The sequence below is a fragment of the Nycticebus coucang genome, chromosome 4, assembly GCF_027406575.1.
Source record: "Nycticebus coucang isolate mNycCou1 chromosome 4, mNycCou1.pri, whole genome shotgun sequence".
Taxonomy (NCBI): Eukaryota; Metazoa; Chordata; class Mammalia; order Primates; family Lorisidae; genus Nycticebus; species Nycticebus coucang.
Window position 1 is genome coordinate 52,337,239 of NC_069783.1, and position 22,740 is coordinate 52,359,978.

The 22,740-nt window shown below is 38.1% G+C and overlaps 2 protein-coding genes across 7 annotated transcripts in view; one reads left to right on the forward strand and one right to left on the reverse strand.

The window, feature by feature from the left end:
* Positions 1–22,740, reverse strand: part of ASB3 (ankyrin repeat and SOCS box containing 3) — a 128,667-nt gene that overhangs the window by 98,031 nt on the left and 7,896 nt on the right. Inside the window, exon 1 of one of the 6 annotated variants that reach the window (XM_053589915.1) lies at positions 1,143–1,182. The exons of 4 other annotated variants lie outside the window; for them this stretch is intronic. The gene's annotated coding sequence lies outside the window, so the exon portion shown is untranslated. Of the gene's footprint in view, positions 1–385; positions 405–1,142; positions 1,183–22,740 lie in introns of those variants that run through there. One more of the 6 variants, XM_053589917.1, reaches the window with a different exon arrangement.
* Positions 1,252–9,340, forward strand: CHAC2 (ChaC glutathione specific gamma-glutamylcyclotransferase 2). The gene is made up of 3 exons (XM_053589927.1): positions 1,252–1,519; positions 6,637–6,672; positions 8,328–9,340. Exons 1-3 carry the CDS (start codon positions 1,355–1,357, stop codon positions 8,691–8,693), a joined length of 567 nt encoding a protein of 188 aa, XP_053445902.1. The 5' UTR covers positions 1,252–1,354; the 3' UTR covers positions 8,694–9,340.

The following is a 22,740-nucleotide window of genomic DNA, read 5'->3' on the forward strand; positions in this document are numbered from 1 at the left end:
AACCTCCAGCTCTTGAGCTTAGGCGTTCTCTTGCCTCAGCCTCCCGACTCCTGTTTCTTCTTAAGAGCACAAATAACACTCTTTGAACCTAAGTGTCTTAGCAGTCCTCTCTTTAAAAGATAAGACCATGAAATAGTTAGAAATCCTCAAGAAAGAATAATCATTTTGATAAGGCTTCAGTTTCCATATACCTGGGCACAGCCCTGATAGTCCAAATGACCTTCCTGAAGAACATTTTGGATCTACAGCTCCCATCAGATTTTAACATTTTTCGGGATCCTTGACCCCTTCGAGAAACTATAAAAATCATGAAAGCGAGTAAGTTTCTCCTCAGAAAAATGCACATATACCCCCAATTTTATACACATTTCAGCAGGTTCCCCACCTTTTTTTTCAAAGTCTGTAGTTTAGTTCCAAGAACTTTAGCCTGCCCTTTCCTGAGCAAGCTGAGAATAAAAACGTGTAAAATTTAAACATGCTGGGTGATGCCTGTGGCTCAGTGGGTAGGGGGCCGGCCCCATACACCGAGGGTGGCGGGTTCGAACCCGGCCCCGGCCAAACGGCAACAAAAAATAGCCGGGCGTTGTGGCGGGTGCCTGTAGTCCCTGCTACTTAGGGGCTGAGATAAGAGAATCGCTTAAGCAGAAGAGGTGGAGGTTGCTGTGAGCTGTGACGTCACAGCGCTTTACCGAGGGCAACAAAGCGAGACTCTTGTCTCAAAAAATAAAAAATTCAAACATGCAAACAATGTCCATTGAAATAACAGCTGCTCCTTCACAGGAGTCAAACTGTGCAAATTCTCTTGAAGAACAAAAAGGCAAATCTTTTAAGTACGGAGTGTCAAATATGGATTACGTTCCCGGCTTGCGCTTCTCTGGCGGCTGTTACATGACAGAAGGTCAAGTTTCAAAGCAGAACAAAATGTCCCTCCACGCGCTGCCTGCAGCGTCCGGAGCACAGCTCCGTGGTATCACTTCAGGGCCAGACGCGACTCCAAACCTTTCTCCTCCCTCGCCCGCCAAGGTTCCAACTTCGGAGCCCCGGTCTCCGAAAAGGATTGTGGGCATTGTAGTACTCTGCACACGCGCACCGGCGGCGGGTTACGATGACTCACGGAGCATGTAAGAGAATCCATTGCTTACCATAGAGAAGGCCGATGCCTCTGGACTCCCTACTCAAAGGAAATAACAATTCTGTCTGAGACGGAGTCGAAAAACCCCCCTCCAACTACAATCCCAGCGCGCCTTGCGCCCCAATCCACTACGCGGCTTTCGCGCCTGCGCCCTAAGCAGCCGGTTACTCGCATCTGGGAAGTTGCGGTCTCAGGTGCAGCAGAGACCACAGCGGAGTGTCCATGGACGCTGTGGCAGAGGAGCAGGGAAAGATGTGGGTATTTGGTTACGGGTCTCTGATCTGGAAGGTGGACTTCCCCTATCAGGACAAGCTGGTCGGATACATCACAAACTACAGCAGGCGCTTCTGGCAGGGCAGCACGGACCACCGCGGGGTCCCTGGCAAGGTGAGGCGCCGGCCAACTCACCACACGTACTGCCCCCGAGCGCTGCTCCCCAACTTATGGCCCGTCTGTGCTACACCCACAGGCCACCGCCTCCTGGGGAACGAGCACATGGGTTGGAGTAACTTATCTATATTCCTCGACCACCTGCCCCCATCTCTATACCAAACCAGGGCACCTTTAGAAGCCACTTAAGATGCCGGTGGTTAGTTTCTTGAGGAGGCCAGAAGAACCGGCACAAGCATACAGGCTTGCAAGATGCTGACGTGCTGGAGGGAGTGGGGGGGGGGGGGGGGGCATATCTTGGCAGCCTCCGCCAAAAGAAAACATTAGCAGGAAGATACATTTTCGTGTCACCACGGTTTTGAAATATTAAAGTCAACTTGCAAATTCAGCTTTTAGCTATTTGTTGGTATTTCTGCATTTTAGCACACTTCATTGGTTTGTATTTAATCGTGCATGTTATTTCTAGGGCTTCTTTATATCTTTCAAAAGGTTTTATTTTATGACACCTAAGATCACAGAACAACTTCCTAGTGTCCAAAATTATCTCAGTTTTTAAGGAGCTCTCTTTCAGTACTAGCAAAGTTAACTGAAATACCTGGCTTGTTATATAAGTAACGGTATCAAATCCATTACTATTAGTCACCGTTATTTTAATGTTACTTTGTCCACAGTTCTCAATTATAAATGTGAAATCTAAGTTTTCTGGTCCATCTTCAGTCCGTCATAGAAAGACATTCATCTCATTAAGTCCTTTGATCCATTTTTCAGTCATTCATAGAAAGATACTCATCTCAAAATAGGTGCACAGTGAATTAGTAACACAGCTTATGCAAATCAACTATGTATTGGCTGCAAAAAATCTAATACATAAAGAAAGCTAAGCTGTACACTTGTTTTGGTTAAACTCTTTTGGAAGAATATAAAATTTTTTATTGCTTACATGATCTGTAAAAATACTCTTAAGATTTGCATGAGCTTAATTACTGTTTATTTTAAAAATTAAGATCAGTACAAAAGTACATTATTTAAAAGGCTAGATCAGATGTAGGAATAGATTAGAATTAATTCCAAAAAAACAGAAAAATAACCTGCAGTTATGGAAAGAGAAAGAGATCAAAGCTCTAAAGACTTTTACATCAGCTCATAAAAGAGACATAGGATTTAAATTTTTTTTTTTTTTTGAGACAAGAGTCTCCCTCTGTGCCCTGGGTAGAGAGCTCTGGAGTCCTAGCACACAGTAACCTCAAACTCTTAGGCTCAAGCAATCCTCCTGCCTCAACCTCCTGAGTAGCTGGGACTACAGCCACTCGGCTAGTTTTTTCTATTTTTAGTAGAGAAGAGGTCTCACTTTTGCTGAGGCTGGTCTCAAAAATCCTGAGCTCAGGTGACTCACTTGTCTTGGCCTCCGAGAGTGCTAGGATTACCTGGTCAGCATTTAAATCTTTAAAAGAACTTCAGTTAGAAGCCATTTTACCTCAATTAGAATTGGTTAATTCTAATTGAATTAGGCCTATAAGGTTTACTAGGCCTATTGGGAAACTGGATTGGACAAAATGACTTAGAAGAGGGGGAGTGGCTTACAGAAAATGCACATGTTTAAGCCAACAAAAATGTCATGGCCAAAGTATCTCCAAGAATGTTTTAACACATATAACATATAAAACAATATTCAAGACATTAAAGAACTAAACTATATAAAAAGCCTTTAGAATGTCAGGGTTTTGCTTTTTCTTTTTGTTTGTTTTTTTTTAAGAGATAGTTAGGAGAGATGAAGTTTCATTATGTGTCTGGTTTTGAACTCCTGCACTCAAGCAGTCCTGCCTCAGCCTCCTAAAGCACTGAGATTACAATCAACTAGTAGCTAGGACTACAGGTGCCTGCCAGTGAAGCTTGCTAATTTTTCTATATTTGGTAGAGATAGGGTCTCTCTCTTGCTGAGGTGGGTCTCCAGCTCCTGAGCTCAAGTAATCATCCAGCCTTGGGCTCCCAGAATGCTAAGATATAGGTGTGAGTCACCACACTGGCCCCCTTATTCAGTTTTAATGCTCCCCCCAAAAAAGAGCTTATGTTTTAGAAAAGATGTCCAGCTAAATTTATCATAGTGCCAGTAGTCCATGTCTGTATCATCCAGAGCAGTCACTGGATTCTGTTTATTTCCCCTTAAAATAACTCACATTCGGCTCAGCACCTGTAGCTCAAGCAGCTAGGGAGCCAGCCACATACACCAGAGCTGGCAGGTTCGAATCCAGCCTGAGCCTGCCAAACAACAATGAGAACTAGAACCAAAAAATAGTCAGGCATTGTGGCAGGCACCTGTAGTCCCAGCTACTTGGGGGGCTGAGGCAAGAGAATCGCTTAAGCCCAGGAGTTGGAGGTTGCTGTGAGCTGTGACACCAAGACACTCTACCCAGGGCTACAGCTTGAGACTGTATCCAAAAAAAACAAAAAAAAGAATGGATCACATCCTCCTTGCTTTCTGTTTCCCCTGCCACCACCCAAGTTCAAGTCTTCACTACCCCTCTTTTCTTCCTTTCAGTAATTATTACTGGGCACTTACATAAGTGGGAGATACCTATGCAAACAAAAATACCTGATAGGGAAAATGAATAAAAGAAGCACTAAGAGTTTAGAAGGAGCTGCTAAGTCCACCTGGAGAGTTAGCCAGGACTTTGTGGAGGAGGTGGCTGGATGAAATCCTAGGCATATAAAAGGATAAAGGGCATTCCACAATAGGTACCAGTATATTGAAAGATATGAATGTTTTAGAAAGTTATAAAATACTTAAGTACAACTGAAGGAGAAAAGTGGAAAGAAAAGAGGTTTTTAGTTAAGTAATGCTAAGGAATTTTGACTTTATCTTGTACAATACCTCAACCATGAAAAATATGAAGTGAGTGAGTGGCCCAACTTTTGTGCCAAAAAGTGGTTCTCGGCCCAAGCAGAAAACACACTAAAGGAAAGAAAAACTAAAGGCAGGGAAATCCCTGAGGAAGCTACTGAAGGTATGAAGAGGAACCAGACTCAGAAGATACCAAGAATTGGTGTCTGGATTGCATATGAAGGAAACAAAGTGAGGTAAAGTCTAGAACTTGTCACCTGGATCACTGACATTTCTCATTCTGCTTCTTCCTCCTTCCATCTTAACTTGCGTACTTACACACTTTACCAATCTTTCCAAAACATTTCTTTTATTATGCCAGCCACCTGCTATTCAAATGCCATAATACATGCAGTTCCTTGTTTCAAATTTCAGTGGCTTAATTTTAACTCTGCTTTTCAGATCTGACTATCCTACTTCTCCAGTTATCTTTCTGAACCATCTCCTCTATTTGGGGGATCTTCTGACAGTCAGACACTTGGCCTGATGTAGTCCCTCCTGGGGTCCCTCCTTCATGAATTGTGATCATGATGCCCTTTTGCCAGAACAGCTATCTTTTTGGTCACCTAATACTCAGAATTCTTACTGTATCTAATAAATACATCTTAGTCCTTAAGTATTCTTTACTTATTTGACATGTTAGTTTGTCTTCCAGAATTACAAAACAAGCTCTTGGAAGCAAAAATCAAGGTTTTATTTTCTCCACAGCACAGAATATTCAATAAATAGCTCCTAATTCATTTGAAATTGAAATAAAGCAATAACTACTTGACTCACACGAATATATGTATCCTCACTGCAACATTATCTTAAATAGAAAACAAGTCAGAAACCGAAATGTCCAAGAACTCAGGAATGTTTAAATTAATAGTTCATCAATGACAATATGTTGTAAAAATGTATGAGAAAACTACCTGGAAATTATAATTAAATGACAAGTCACAATCCAAAATCCCATGTATCCCATAATTACAAATTATCTGTACAAGCAGGTAAAGACAAGCAAACAGCAACAAAGATGACACAAATATTGGAATAATTTAGGCCTCACTATGTGTCAGGCATTGGGCATACATGTAGGTAAAATTGTGGCTTAAACCTTAGCATTCTCACTGGGTGATATTAGTTGTCATATGGTAGACACATAGCCTTTGGCACTTACGGTAGTAAATCTTTGAAGAAAAGTTTGCAGTCATGGTAAACTAAAGTCACCTTTGTGACTTAAATTATGGAATATTCCAAGTCTGGACTTTCTGTAAGGCTTTCAATTTATAAACATAGATTTTTTGTTCAATCTTTAAAATGGAAGAACAAATAAAATTTGTTTTGGCTTAACAATATCTCATTTCAATCTCAAGCTTCTTCCCATATAACTGACCTCTGTTAAAACCAAAATGGAAAAGTAAAATTGCCTAGAACACAGGTGGTCAAACTATATGAATAGGCCAGTTCTAATTTTACTCTTTCAATAGGGCAATGTAAAGTTCTTTATGAATGCAGAAAAGATGCTTACCATGATGCACCCATAGCCAAGTATAAAGTAAGAGCATTTCATAACTCAAAAGTGTGAATCACTCGTTTTCTCATACAGGTCAGAATGGGTCTTAAAAGTATGAGCTTCAAAACAATTACTGGAATTACTTGGGAAGTTATTACAAATGCAAATATTTAGACAGCTCCAGACAAGGAATCAGAAACTCTGAAAAGGTGGCCTAAAAATGTGTTTATCAAACCAAGTAATTTTGATCTGCACTAAAGATTTAAAACTCCTAAGGGAAAACTAGAATTTTTATTTATAATTGCTGCCTCCATTTGCCTTCATTTTAGATGAACCTTAATCATTGGTGTGTTTTTTTAATATATCCATTTTAAGTGAACATAATATATCTAACATATACGAATTGATGGAAATCTTTTAGAAAGGCCAAGACAGTTTGGATAAAGTAGATTCTCTCTATTCATTTTAAATTTTATCATAAAAAAAATAAGTACTTTTTGGTACACTTCCTGGGTAAAGAACTCAACCACAACTCAGATGCTACCTAACAACACAATGTAACTTAATCGTCATGTACCCTCATATTAATCTGAAATTTAAAAAAATAAGTCCTTTTTAAAAATAGTGGTTTTGTGAGTAAATGTAGTTAAAATATTCCATGTCAACAAGTTGCTAATGATCAGTTACTTAATGGACTTTATTTAATTCAGAAAATTTCCTTTACCTTTTTTAAAACAGCCCGGAAGAGTGGTGACTCTCATTGAAGATCCTGGGGTATGGTATAATTATTCTTTTTTGAATAGTTTTCAATCATATAGATGTCAAAATGTTTCTCAGTTTTAATAATCAATGAAATTTTACTAATAGTCATCACAAACAATTTGCCTACAGTAGGTCTAGAATTCTTCTATGTATTTGTGGGTTTTTTTTTTTTTTTGAGACAGAGTCTCACTATGTTGCCCTCAGTAGAATGCTGTTGCGTCACAGCTCACAGCAACCTCCAACTCTTGGGCTCAAGCGATTCTCTTGCCTCAGCCTTTCAAGTAGCTGAGACTACAGGTGCCTGCCACAATGCCCAGCTATTTTATTGTTGCAGTTGTCATTACTGTTTAGCTGGCCCAGGCTGGGTTCGAACTCACCAGCCTGGGTGTATGTGGCCAGCACCCCACCCAAAGAGCTTTCAGTGCCACCATTTGTGGGGGGTTTTCATGTTTGTCTGTTTAAAATGAAGTCAGTGGAAAAAGTTGGATGGAATGCAAAATGTAAACTAGACAACAAAATACAACCAAAAGGCATACAGTCTCATTTTGTGGGGAGTTTCTTAATAACTCTGTAGACTAAGAATTTTGTAGTTCCCTTTGACATTAATAGAAATAGCCCGGGCGGCGCCTGTGGCTCAGTGAGTAGGGCGCTGGCCCCATATGCCGAGGGTGGCGGGTTCAAACCCAGCCCCGGCCAAACTGCAACAACAACAAAAAATAGCCGGGCATTGTGGCTGGCGCCTGTAGTCCCAGCTACTCAGGAGGCTGAGGCAAGAGAATCGCTTAAGCCCAAGAGTTAGAGGTTGCTGTGAGCCACGTGACGCCACGGCACTCTACCGAGGGCGGTACAGTGAGACTCTTGTCTCTACAACAAAAAAAAAAAAAAGAAAGAAAGAAATAGCCCCTAGAGTGCTAGGCTACCACTAACAATGAAATGGAATTCTTAAAGCTCTCTTCACATTTGCTAGCCGTCTAATATTTTCAGCAGATATCTAAATTAGGACTTCTCACTTTATTTCTTAATGTTATCAGTAGCACCTATGTTTTTGTATACAGGTTTGGAGCACCAGAAAACTTTTATTTCAGTGACAATCTTCAGTTTCTTAAATATTTTCAATCATTTTATTGGAATACAGACTCAAAATTTTGTATTATGAAATTAAAGATTTAACTTTGGAAAGAACTGTGATATACAAAGATCAAGCAGCTAGTAATAGATAAATAATGGTGTAGATTAGGAGATACTTTCATAATTTATACTATGAAAAGCATCTAGAAAAAGACTTTCACCTGATAACTTTAACTCCAAATTAAACAGTTAATAAACAAATGATACTGTTTCTAAATAGAACTTTTTAATGACCAAATGAAAACCTGAGTAATTTTCATTTCAGTCCCATTAGTTAAAAGGAAAAGACATGACTTAAAAAAAAAATTTTAAGATCAATATTGCACTGTGTTTATGATACAAAGAAATTATTCAGAATGGAAGTTTCAAAATGCTAACTTGTTTTATTGTTTAATATGTTCCTCTTCTGTGCACTGTAAGTGAAGCAAAACTACACTAACTTCTAAAAATGTATTCTTTTCTTAAATCACAACATATATTCACCTATTTTAATTGACCTTTTAAATATTAAATAATATATTCTTTTCATTTTTCAACAGGGTTGTGTATGGGGTGTAGCTTACAAATTGCCAATAGGAAAGGAAGAAGAAGTAAAAGCATACCTTGACTTCAGAGAGAAAGGAGGCTACAGGACCACAACAGTCATTTTTTATCCAAAAGATTCCACAACAAAACCATTCAGTGTGTTGCTATATATTGGAACATGTGATAATCCTAATTATCTTGGTCCTGCACCTCTGGAAGACATTGCTGAACAAATTTTTAATGCAGCTGGTCCAAGTGGAAGAAATACAGAGTATCTTTTTGAACTTGCCAATTCTATTAGGAACCTTGTGCCAGAAGATGCAGATGAGCATCTTTTCTCTTTGGAAAAATTGGTAAAGGAACGTTTAGAAGGAAAATAAAACCTAAATTTCATGTAAAGACTTAGTGACTTTTCCAAAAAAACAGAGCTTTTAATCTTCAGAGAGTTCACTTCAATGTACAATGATAAAATAGTTTGGAAATGTATTTACTTAAAAGTTTTTACTTACTTTTAATGTAGTCAGGATATTATCTAAATTTACATATTAATTTTAAGTGTCCTGAAACACATACATTCAAAAGACTGTGACACAATACGAGAAAAATCCAAGTTTTAATCACATAATAATATCCTAACTATAACATTGAACACTTTGTTCACTAAACATGAATTAATTAGAAAGATACAGTAAAGGATTCAGTTTAGTTCTTGTTTTTATCCGAATAAAAATAATCCTGTTGAATATGATAATACTATTTTGAAGTTATAGAGAATTAAACTAAAAGTCCAATAAATATAAGGTTATGCCTTCAATATATTCCTTTACTGTTCTGTAACCATTAAAATAATGTGATTAGAAATATATGGTAATATAGACATTTTTGCCTTGATTATGTATTTCTTTGTTATTCATATGCTATATGAGACCCTTTCAAATTTAAGGCAGAAACTGGCTTTTTTTAAAATGTAAAAATTTCTTTGGAATTGTAATGTACTATATCTCTCCTTTTTGGAATACATTTTTCTCTGTGGAAAAAAAGCTAAAATTTGTCTAATTTAATTAGATAAATCACATCTACTACTGATGTAATCTGTCATTCATTTTATTTTAATCTTATACTGAAACTGAAAAAAAAGATGGGCTTTCTCATATCTCAAGTTAATGGAAACATATATAAGGGATGTTCAACGTTTGAAACAGTTTTGGAGTTACTTTTTTTTTTAAGAAGTGGCATCACCTGATTATTTGCTACGCAACTTTTTTTTTCTTCTTGTATCTTGTCACCTAAACAAAACTATCAGGTGTTCATGCTGCTACTCAAGTAGGAAACAAGTATTTAAATTATTAATTCGCATTAGCCTTGATTCAAACTAATCAGATTATTCCTGATTATAGGTGGTTTCTTTCCCAATAGGATATATACATATAATCTCTCGAGAATCTTTTAACATTAAAAAAAAAATTTCAATATTACATTAAATCTAATATGAAACTTGCTGAAAACTCCCCAAGCCCAGCCCTAATATCTTAATTAGTACAGAAGTTTTTCACATAAAATTAAGCTGTTCTACATGTCCTTTTCATATTTTTCTATTTATAAATATCATAGTAATTTACTATGCTACATAACTATTCTAAATAGTCTCCAACATTTTAATCATGAATTTTCCAGAAGGCATTTCATCTGTACAAAAGAAAGGGCACTAAATTTATTAATGCATCTCTCATAATAATGTGCTAGGTACTTTATATATGAAGGCATGTGTTCCCATTTTTTGGATAATTTCAGCTTGTTTCCACAGTAATCTGCACTCAGTTACACACCTAACAAATGGCAGAAATCCAGGTCTCTAAAGCACAAGATCCTTCTACATTACATTTAAAAACCCATCTGAACTTAACCATTTTCAATACCCTGCACCTCTATTTTACATGGTAAATAAGATGTCCAACCAGAAGATATGTGAATGTGCATGTGGTGCCACCATCATTTATAGGGAGGCTGCAGTCCAAAGAGCCCAAGGGATACTAATTTTCATTAAGATAAGGAGAAACCTGACTGAAACAGAAAAGTTAAATTCCGAAATTAGAATGAAGCTAGGGTTTGAAGTCTCCATGTTATAGGAAGAAATGTAACTTCACTAAGTATGTTATGTCCATGTTATCTAAAACATAACAATTTTCTTAGCAGAACTGCAAATCTTGCTGGTGCAGTGGCTCACCAAGCACTCTGGGAAACCAAGGCGAGTGGAATGGCTGAGCTCAGGAGTTCAAGACCAGCCTAAGCCATACTGAGACACAGTCTCTAAAAATACCAGGCTGTTGTCTCAGCTACTCAGGAAACTGAGGCAAGAGGATCTCTTGAGCCCAAGAGTTTAAGGCTGCTGTGAGCTATCATGCCATAGCACTCATACTGAGACTCTGTCTCAAAAAAAAAAAAAAAAAAAACCAAAAAACTGCAAATCTCTCCTTATAGCCATTAGATCTCACTTACAGAACATTTTCTCTCATTCTGCCCTTCTTACGTACTCAAAACTCAGACTCATTCCTCAGAGTAAAAATATTAGCTTCGTGTTAGGTGTTAAAAATTCAAGAAAATTGGTCCCGGAGCGCTGCCTGACCGCCTGTGATGGCAGCCGAGTAACAGCTTCCTTGCATCTGGGCACCGTGAGTCTGGGGAGATAGGACTCCAGGCATCTCTGGCTGGTGGGAACTGCCTATCATCACTCCTATGAGGATACAGGGAGTCAGCGAGAGACTTCTGGACCCCAAGAGGAGGACTAAAACAGTGGAAAACCGGCAAGTGGTCGCGTGTGTTCAACCCGTCTAAACCCGCCCACAACTGTAAGTTCAGTAGCAGCGAGACTGCAAACCAGAAAGGCCTTACCTGTGAACTCTTTTGATGTCCTTGGACTTGGCACTGAGTTGAACTGCCTTGGGGAAGGCCTGAGTGGGAGTGCGGAGAACTTTGGCCGTTGTCTAGGGCCCCAGTCTGAGCCGCTGAGCCAGACGGAGCTAATAGTGTTTGGCGGTGGGTCACACGGATCCATTGTCAGTGATCTGCCCCGGCAAGCTCCGCCCTCAGGGTAGCAGAGCTAGAAACGGGTGGGAGCTGGTAACCCAGCAACCAAGTAGCCTAAGGGTGGGGTCTGAGCCGCCTTGCAGCCCTAACCCTCAGGGGCAGAGTGAGACCGGTTTTGGCACACTGAGTAAGTGGATAGCCACTTCAGCAGTGATTCCAGCGAGAAAGCTGGGAAAGCTTCTGCTCAGCAAGTTTACAAGTTCAAAGTGCCTTTTAAGTGGGCTGAAGAGAGATTTAGGGTGTCTACCTGCTGGGGTTTGAGAAATCAGCAGCCTCCAGTCGTATCAGAACTGTGACTAACATCTCATACCCCAAAAGACCACGTGTTGCCCAGACAATATTCAACAACATATACAAACTGCTTTGTTTTTGGTTGTGTATTTTTTTTTCTTTTTTTTTTGTTTGGTTGGGTTTTTTTGTTTGTTTATTTTGACGTTGTTGATGTTCTTTTGTTTCTTAATTTCAATCTTTTCCATACAGATCCCTTTTTCTTTCTCAATTTTTCTAGTTTAATTATAATTTCCCATTGCTGCCTTTTTTAATAACTACAACTTCATTTTTGCTAGTGTTTCTACCGCTATCACTTGGTTTTTCACCCAATTTTATCGCCATAAAGTTTTCTGTTTGCTTGTTTTAGTTTGATTTATAGCATTTTTGTCTTTCCTCTCTACTTGGTGGAGGTGGGGTACTGTGTCTGACCAGGTTAGCAAAGAGCTGCTGACCTCAAGGGAACCACCCAACTGGGCACCCAACCCCCAGAAGGTGGGGTTTTTTAAGGTTGTGTCAAAGTACCCTACTGTACACCTATATTGCCCTGTCTCCCTCTTTCTGTGCCTCTCTTCTTTTTGTCAATATTCCTTATCCCTACCCCCTCTCCTTTCTCTATCTTTCTTTTTTTTCTTATCACTCGGTCCTCCTTTCTTTCATCCCTTTTTTGCTCTTCAACCTTCTCACCTTTCTGGTCCTGTAACCCTTAGTCCACAGGCACAAGAACTTAAAGAGCAAGAGGAAGTGAAAGGAAAATTAGGGCAAGGAAACAGATAAAAGAAATCACTCATGAGGAAGAATCAGCAGAAAACTCCAGGCAACATGAAGAACCAGTCCAGAACAACCCCGCCAAGGGACCATGAGGTAGCTACTGCAGAGGATTCCACCTATACAGAAATGTTAGGAATGACAGAAAGGGAATTTAGAATACACATGTTGAAAACAATGAAAGAAATGATGGAAACAATGAAGGAAACTGCTAATAAAGTGGAAAATAACCAAAAGGAAATCCAAAAACAGAATCAAATCAGAGATGAACGATATGAAGAATATAAAAAGGATATAGCAGAGCTGAAGGAAATGAAACAGTCAATCAGGGAACTTAAAGATGCAATGGAAAGTATCAGCAACAGGTTAGACCATGCAGAAGAAAGAATTTCAGAGGTAGAAGACAAAGTTTTTGAGATAACTCAGATAGTAAAAGAGGCAGAAAAGAAGAGAGAGAAAGCAGAACGTTCACTGTCAGAATTATGGGACTTTATGAAACGTTCCAACATACGAGTTATAGGAATTCCAGAAGGGGAAGAAGAATGCCCCAGAGGAATGGAAGCCATACTAGAGAATATTATAAAAGAAAATTTCCCAAACATCACCAAAGATTCTGACACACTGCTTTCAGAGGGCTATCGGACCCCAGGTCGCCTCAACTCTAACCGAGCTTCTCCAAGACACATTGTGATGAACCTGTCCAAAGTCAAGACAAAAGAAAAGATTCTGCAAGCTGCCAGGAGTAAGCGCCAGTTGACCTACAGGGGCAAATCCATCAGAGTGACCTCAGACTTCTCTAATGAAACTTTCCAAGCAAGAAGACAATGGTCATCTACCTTTAATCTACTTAAACAGAACAATTTTCAGCCCAGAATTCTGTACCCTGCTAAGCTAAGCTTCAAAATTGATGGAGAAATCAAATCATTTACGGATATACAAACATTGAGGAAATTCACCACAACAAGACCAGCTCTACAGGGAATACTTCAACCTGTTCTGCACACTGACCACCACAATGGATCAGCAGCAAAGTAAGAACTCAGAAATCAAAGGACAGAACCTAACCTCCACACTGATGCAAAAGATAAAACTAAGCAATGGACTCTCACCAAATAAGACGAATAGAATACTACCACACTTATCAATTATCTCCATAAATGTTAATGGCTTGAATTCCCCACTGAAGAGACATAGATTGGCTGACTGGATTAAAAAACACAAGCCATCCATTTGCTGTCTGCAAGAAACACACCTGGCTTCAAAAGACAAATTAAAGCTCCGAGTCAAGGGTTGGAAGACAATTTTTCAGGCAAATGGAATTCAGAAGAAAAGAGGAGTTGCAATCTTATTTTCAGATACATGTGGATTTAAAGCAACTAAAGTCAAAAAAGACAAAGATGGTCACTTTATATTGGTCAAGGGAAAACTACAACAAGAAGACATTTCAATTCTAAATATCTATGCACCAAATTTAAATGCTCCCAGATTCTTGAAACAGACCTTACTCAGTCTGAGCAATATGATATCTGATAATACCATCATAACAGGGGACTTTAACACACCTCTTACAGAGCTGGACAGATCCTCTAAACAGAAATTAAACAAAGATATAAGAGATTTAAATGAGACCCTAGAACAATTATGCTTGATAGACGCATATAGAACACTCCACCCCAAAGATAAAGAATATACATTCTTCTCATCACCCCATGGAACATTCTCCAAAATTGATCATATCCTGGGACACAAAACAAATATCAACAGAATCAAAAGAATTGAAATTTTACCTTGTATCTTTTCAGACCATAAGGCACTAAAGGTGGAACTCAACTCTAAAAAAAATGCTCGACCCCATCCAAAGGCATGGAAATTAAACAATCTTCTGTTGAATAACAGATGGGTGCAGGAAGAAATCAAACAGGAAATCACTAACTTCCTTAAGCATAACAACAATGAAGACACAAGCTACCAAAACCTGTGGGATACTGCAAAAGCAGTTTTGAGAGGAAAATTCATCGCTTTAGATGCCTACATTCGAAAAACAGACAGAGAGCACATCAACAATCTCACAAGAGACCTTATGGAATTGGAAAAAGAAGAACAATCTAAGCCTAAACTCAGTAGAAGAAAAGAAATCTCCAAAATCAAATCAGAGATCAATGAAATTGAAAACAAAAGAATCGGGTGGCACCTGTGGCTCAGTGAGTAGGGCACCAGCCCCATATACCGAGGGTGGCGGGTTCAAACCCAGCCCCGGCCAAACTGCAACAACAACAATAAAAAAAAGTGTAAAGTAAAAAAGAAAACAAAAGAATCATTCAGAAAATTAATGAAACAAGGAGTTGGTTTTTTGAAAAAATAAAATAGATAAACCATTGGCCAGACTAACTAGAAATAGAAAAGTAAAATCTCTAGTAACCTCAATCAGAAATGATAAAGGGGAAATAACAACTGATCCCACAGAGATACAAGAGATCATCTCTGAATACTACCAGAAACTGTATGCCCAGAAATTTGACAATGTGAAGGAAATGGATCAATATTTGGAATCACACCCTCTCCCTAGACTTGGCCAGGAAGAAATAGACCTCCTGAACAGACCAATTTCAAGCACTGAGATCAAAGAAACAATAAAAAAGCTTCCAACTAAAAAATGCCCTGGTCCAGATGGCTTCACTCCAGAATTCTATCAAACCTTCAAGGAAGAGCTTATTCCTGTACTGCAGAAATTATTCCAAAAAATTGAGGAAGAAGGAATCTTCCCCAACACATTCTATGAAGCAAACATCACCCTGATACCAAAACCAGGAAAAGACCCAAACAAAAAGGAGAATTTCAGACCAATCTCACTCATGAATATAGATGGAAAAATTCTCAACAAAATCCTAGCCAATAGATTACAGCTTATCATCAAAAAAGTCATTCATCATGATCAAGCAGGCTTCATCCCAGGGATGCAAGGCTGGTTCAACATACGCAAGTCCATAAACGTTATCCACCATATTAACAGAGGCAAAAATAAAGATCACATGATCCTCTCAATAGATGCAGAAAAAGCATTTGATAAAATCCAGCATCCTTTTCTAATTAGAACACTGAAGAGTATAGGCATAGGTGGCACATTTCTAAAACTGATTGAAGCTATCTATGACAAACCCACAGCCAATATTTTACTGAATGGAGTAAAACTGAAAGCTTTTCCTCTTAGAACTGGAACCAGACAAGGTTGTCCTCTGTCACCTTTACTATTCAACGTAGTGCTGGAAGTTCTAGCCAATACAATTAGGCAAGACAAGGAAATAAAGGGAATCCAAATGGGAGCAGAGGAGGTCAAACTCTCCCTCTTTGCTGACGACATGATCTTATACTTAGAGAACCCCAAAGACTCAACCACAAGACTACTAGAAGTCATCAAAAAATACAGTAATGTTTCAGGATATAAAATCAATGTCCACAAGTCAGTAGCCTTTGTATACACCAATAACAGTCAAGAGGAGAAGCTAATTAAGGACACAACTCCCTTCACCATAGTTTCAAAGAAAATGAAATACCTAGGAATATACCTAACGAAGGAGGTGAAGGACCTCTATAAAGAAAACTATGAACTCCTCAGAAAGGAAATAGCAGAGGATATTAACAAATGGAAGAACATACCATGCTCATGGATGGGAAGAATCAACATTGTTAAAATGTCTATACTTCCCAAAGCAATCTACCTATTCAATGCCATTCCTATCAAAGTACCTACATCGTACTTTCAAGATTTGGAAAAAATGATTCTGCGTTTTGTATGGAACCGGAAAAAACCCCGTATAGCTAAGGCAGTTCTTAGTAACAAAAATAAAGCTGGGGGCATCAGCATACCAGATTTGAGTCTGTACTACAAAGCCATAGTGCTCAAGACAGCATGGTACTGGCACAAAAACAGAGACATAGACACTTGGAATCGAATTGAACACCAAGAAATGAAACTAACATCTTACAACCACCTAATCTTCGATAAACCAAACAAGAACTTACCTTGGGGGAAAGACTCCCTATTCAATAAATGGTGTTGGGAGAATTGGATGTCTGCGTGTAAAAGACTGAAACTGGACCCACACCTTTCCCCACTCACAAAAATTGATTCAAGATGGATAAAGGACTTAAATTTAAGGCACGAAACAATAAAAATCCTCAAAGAAAGCATAGGAAAAACACTGGAAGATATTGGCCTGGGGGAAGACTTCATGAAGAAGACTGCCATGGCAATTGCAACAACAACAAAAATAAACAAATGGGACTTCATTAAACTGAAAAGCTTCTGTACAGCTAAGGTGACGATAACCAAAGCAAAGAGACAACCCACACAATGGGAAAGGATATTTGCATATTTTCAATCAGACAAAAGCTTGATAACCAGGATCTATAGAGAACTCAAATTAATCCACATGAAAAAAGCCAACAATCCCCTATATCAATGGGCAAGAGACATGAATAGAACTTTCTCTAAAGACGACAGACGAATGGCTAACAAACACATGAAAAAATGTTCATCATCTCTATATATTAGAGAAATGCAAATCAAAACATCCCTGAGATATCATCTAACCCCAGAGAGAATGGCCCACATCACAAAATCTCAAAACTGCAGATGCTGGCGTGGATGTGGAGAGAAGGGAACACTTTTACACTGCTGGTGGGACTGCAAACTAGTACAACCTTTCTGGAAGGAAGTATGGAGAAACCTCAAAGCACTCAACCTAGACCTCCCATTCGATCCTGCAATCCCATTACTGGGCATCTACCCAGAAGGAAAAAAATCCTTTTATCATAAGGACACTTGTACTAGACTGTTTATTGCAGCTCAATTTACAATCGCCAAAATGTGGAAACAGCCTAAATGCCCACCAACCCAGGAATGGATTAACAAGCTGTGGTATATGTATACCATGGAATACTATTCAGCCATTAAAAAAAATGGAGACTTTACATCCTTCGTATTAACCTGGATGGAAGTGGAAGACATTATTCTTAGTAAAGCATCACAAGAATGGAGAAGCATGAATCCTATGTACTCAATCTTGATATGAGGACAATTAATGACAATTAAGGTTATGGGGGGGGAAGCAGAAAGAGAGAGGGAGGGAGTGGGGTGGGGCCTTAGTGTGTGTCACACTTTATGGGGGCAAGACATGATTGCAAGAGGGACTTTACCTAACAATTGCAATCAGTGTAACTGGCTTATTGTACCCTCAATGAATCCCCAACAATAAAAAAAAAAAGAAAAAAAAAAAATTCAAGAAAATTATGAGTATAAACCTTAGATTTAAAAGAGTGCATTATAACCAATGAGTACCAAAATTTTAAAAACTTTAAAAATTTCTTTTAAATCTCTAACACAGATTTTTTTACTGCCATGTGAATTGTATTTAACTTACACTAGTTTTGAACCCAAGGTTTCATGAAACATATATAACTCACAGATATCTTTACCTGCCTTGATCTCATTGAACACCATGGCCCCAAGGGAAAAAGTTTTTTTCTAGTGTGGCAGTCAATATGTTAAAGTAGGGCTTTCTACTGCTATTCCCACTATTACAGTACTCTTCCCCACTCCCTAAGTGCATTCCCTTACTCTTCAATCTACCAAGAACTGTAAGCACCATCTAGATACCACTACCTGCCTAAATAAAAAATTATTTAGGGAAACAAAGATTGTGATGATGTCAACTCTGAATATTTGAAAGCAATGAATGTGTGCCCATTTAATTTTAATGTATGTAAAGCATTACAATGTATGTAAAGCATTACACAGATATAATACCCAATAACTATTATCTAATGTTACTTTATAGCATATATTCAGAGTACCATAGGTTCAACATCTCTCCAAGATTCGTAATATTACGAATCATGCCTATAGTTTAAGAACCGTAATTGGTATGTTAGATATTTTTCAAACATATTCCACCCCAACATTTCTTTGTTATATTAGATCTCTTTTCCAGGAAGACGTATCTTTAAAGTTAGAACTTCAGAGCATACTCTTAAGTGCTTATCCCTACATCCTGAGCACTTGCAAATATCATGTAAGCATTAGATTCCTATAATTTACCATTCATGATTCTTTCAAGAAAATTATATAAATGTGCTTTAAATTCCCATTCATCACATTATGTTAAAACTTACCTATCATGCCTATACTTTTTCAGCAAGAATACTGTGATTACATTTTCTGTTTATTTATTTAGCTTTTAGCAATCTATTTTTATGCATCTTGAATTGACCTTAAGCATATACTAAAGATCCAAAGACTCTGTAATCCTGTGGCTACACTGTCAAAGAATTTTAACTCCTCCAAATTCTTTGTAGCCTTAAACTGAAATAAAAAACAAACAAAATTTAACTCCTCCAAAGATAACTACTACATTCAAAGTATTTTTCTGTAAGTCAAATTTATATGATAAAAATCAGCTTTATTGGCTTGGCGCTCATAGCTCAGTGATTAGGGCGCCAGCCACATGCATAGGGGATGGTGGGTTCAAACCTGGCTCAGGCCTACTAAACAACAATGACAACAACAAAAAAATAGCTGGGCATTGTGGCGGGCACCTGTAGTACCAGCTACTTGGGAGGCTGAGGCAAGAGAATCACTTAAGCCCAAGAGTTTGAGGTTGCTGTGAGCAGTGACGCCACAGCACTCTACCAAGGGCAACACAGTGAGACTCTGGCTCACAAAAAAAAAAAGAAAGAAAGAAAGAAAAAGAAAAAAGAAAACTAGCTTTATTGAATTTCAGGGTTTTCTCATACTTAACGTTCATTTTACCTTTCTGATATTTCAGTTTCCTTCTTTGTCCCATCTAATTGTATTGACTCCTCTCTTTATAAATGATTTGCCTACACACATATACACACAATAAGTAGGAAAACCACCACTAACACTACAATTATTTTTCCACCGTTCTTACCCTTGACAAATTTTTTTTAACTACACAGTGTTCTAATTATCAACTTACCATAATGTCTCTCTAATCCAACTTTACTCTGCCATACTCCATCCAATCATTATAGCCAATGACCTTTTCCTCATTCAACCAAAAGATTTCAGACACTAGTGATAAAGCAGCCTACATCACTAAGGTCAAAAGAGCAGACTGTTTCATTGTATTTCCATTTATAGCTCTTAGACTGTTCTTTATCAGAAACACAACTCATCAAATCTTAGGCTTAATTTACTTTTTACATGGATTGCTTCTATTCCTTAGCCTACTTTCTCAACCTTTTTACAACTCTACATGCCAGTTACATTAAGGCATCTCACTGAGCTACACAGAATTCATCTCTCTTCCCAATCAAAAAAAAATTTCCCACATTACCTCCCTACATGATACACATTAAACACTGAATAATGGTTAGAACAGGAAAAAAAGGAACAGGCTTTTAAAGATACTAATAAATTTACAAGCTTCTGGAGAAAATAGATGGTATTTTCATCATATTCACAAAATGTTAATTGTGCCTTTTTAATATTACATGTTAGCTGGTATTTCATAAAACTCTATGTACCATTTCTTTAAGAGCTGAAAAAACTTTTAATGGGAGACCATGCAGCTGAGATGGCTCTAGTACCTTGAGTTCCTATGTAAGCAAACTGAAGTCCAATGTAAACAGTAAAACAAAACTTAATGTTTGTTTTCTATTTCTATTTTTTTTAATTAAAAGTTGATAAATTATAGTTGTATACATTTCTGGAGTACAAAGTGATGTTAATATTTATTAATACAATGTGGAATTAAATAAAGCTAATTAACATATCCATCACCTCAAATACTTTTTTTTTGATTTTCCAAAGTTTTAAGAAAATTTTCAAATCCCAAACAATAAAACAAAAAAGAAAAGGAAAATTTTCAGTCAGGTGCAGTGGCTCACTCCTGCAATCCCAGCACTCTGGGAGGCCAAGGTGGGTGGATGGCTTGAGCTCATGAGTTCACGACTAGCCTGAGCAAGATCAAGACCCTGTCTTTAAAAAAAAGAATAGCTGGGCGTTGTGGTGGGCACCTGTAGTTTCAGCTATTTGGGATGCTGAAGCAAGAGGATTGCTTGAGCCCAGGAGTTTGAGCTTGCTGTGAGCTATAATGCCACAGCACTCCACCAAGGGCAACAAAATGAAACACTATCTCAAAAGAAAGAAAGAAAGAAAAGAAAATTTTTAAAGATTCAAGGAAACAAAATTTTGCCATGTATGCTTCCACTACATTAAATATTATAAAGTAATTTACAGGCATAGTTCATCCCCTGAATAATTCTGTAACCTTAGAAAAACCAGGGCATTTCTCTACATTACCACAGCACTATGAACACACCAAAACACAAGTGATATTCTACCCAGTTTTCCCCAAAAGATATTTTATAACTGTTTCATTCAAAGATGCCAGTAAGATCCAATATTCATAATAAATTGTATCTTTTTTGATCTTTAAGAATCTCTCTTCCTCTTCTTTTTTTTCCCCATGATATTGATTATAGGTAAAGGGCTAGCTCTGGATTTGCTTACTGTCTTCTCATGCTGCCATTCAACCTATTTTTTCTTCTGTATTTCACGTAAATTGGAAGTCAGGTGTAATGGCCTGATCAGCTTCAATTTAAACATTTTTGGAAGCAGCACTTGATAGGTAATTCTGTGCACATCAAGGTATGTCACCTCATCAGGCACATAACATCCACATGCTCCCCTTCCTCTCCTCCCCCTTTAAATCTTCTAAGTTAAAGAGGTGACAGCCTGATCATGCCTTCAGAAAGTGACATTTCCTGACTTGAAACCAGCTGATATAATGTGTGGAGAGATAGTATGGTACTACACATGTACCCCATTCTTTACTCATCTTTCATTGATGAAACAGTTTAAACTGATGAACTGTGACTGATTCAATTATTTTATTAGAGATTTCAAAGGGTAATTTTTCTGACTCCTTCATTACTTCTACGTTTATTAGTCAGCAGACGTCTGTTAAAGACAAAAAAATAAAAATAAAAAAAAAAAGCCTTTTCTCATCAAATGTGCATTGGTCACACTACCCTGCACTTTACAGAGGAAAAACAGAATAAATACTTCTTTATCTTTAAATCCCTGGGGGTTTTTTTATTGCTGCCATTATTTGCTTTTAATTTGGATTTGTCTTTTATGAGAATGACTATGGGCTCATGTAATTTTCATAATAATTATGCTTTTATCAATCATAATCATTCATATAGTTATATGAATTTTAATCACTATGGACATTAAGAGCACCCTCAAACTGGCTCTGTGTCTTTTTAAATGACCATATAGTCTTTAAATATTCTTTGCTCTCTATTACAATAGAACATTCCAGTAAGGCCCAGGGCATTTGCTGGATCAGAACTAAAATTAGCCATTTCTCTAAGAGCCTAAATTTTCTTAGTGAGAAATGATATTCAGAGGTCAAAATCTCAGTATCAGAGGTGAGCACTGGTCTTGGAAAGTTCTTGTTTCTTGACTTTTTCAATATAGAGCTAGGAAAGTTAATGTTTTAAAAATTATAAATTCATACCCAATCAAGTCAAAATAAGCATGAGATTTTTATTTATTTATTTATTTTTTTTGTAGAGACAGAGTCTCACTTCATGGCCCTCGGTAGAGTGCCGTGGCCTCACACAGCTCACAGCAACCTCCAGCTCCTGGGCTTAAGCCATTCTCCTGCCTCAGCCTCCCGAGTAGCTGGGACTACAGGCGCCCGCCACAACGCCCAGCTATTTTTTGGTTGCAGTTTGGCCGGGGCCGGGTTTGAATCCGCCATCCTCGGTTTATGTGGCCGGCGCCCTACTGACTGAGCCACAGGCGCCGCCCTTTTATTTAACAGTTATTTTACATTTGCATTTTATGCCTCTTGCACTGGAAATCATATCTTCTAGTTACAATAATGTAACTGTTTATTTACAATCTTTTTTGAGACATTGTCTCACCGTGTTGCCCTCAGCGGAGTACCATGGCCTCACAGCTCACAGAAACCTCAAACTCCTGGGCCCAAGCAATTCTCTTGCCTCAGCCTCCCAAGTAACTGGGACTACAGGCACCTGCCACAACACCTGGCTATTCTTTTGTTGTTGTTGCAGTTGTCATTGTTGCTCATCAGGCCCAGACTGGGTTCAAACCCACCAGCCCCAGTTCATGTGGCCAGTGCTACAACTACTGAACTACAGGTACTAAGCCATACCCTATAATTTTTTTTAATTTTTTACTTGTAATTATTATGGGTACCCCAATAGTTGTGTATATTTATAGGGTACATTTGATGTTTTGATACAGGC

Coding starts and splice junctions, on each gene's coding strand:
- CHAC2 (XM_053589927.1), top strand. CDS start 1,355: ATGGACGCTGTGGCAGAGGAGCAGGGAAAGATGTGGGTATTTGGTTAC. Junction 1,520..6,636: donor ACCGCGGGGTCCCTGGCAAG/GTGAGGCGCCGG, acceptor TTTTTAAAACAG/CCCGGAAGAGTGGTGACTCT. Junction 6,673..8,327: donor CTCTCATTGAAGATCCTGGG/GTATGGTATAAT, acceptor ATTTTTCAACAG/GGTTGTGTATGGGGTGTAGC.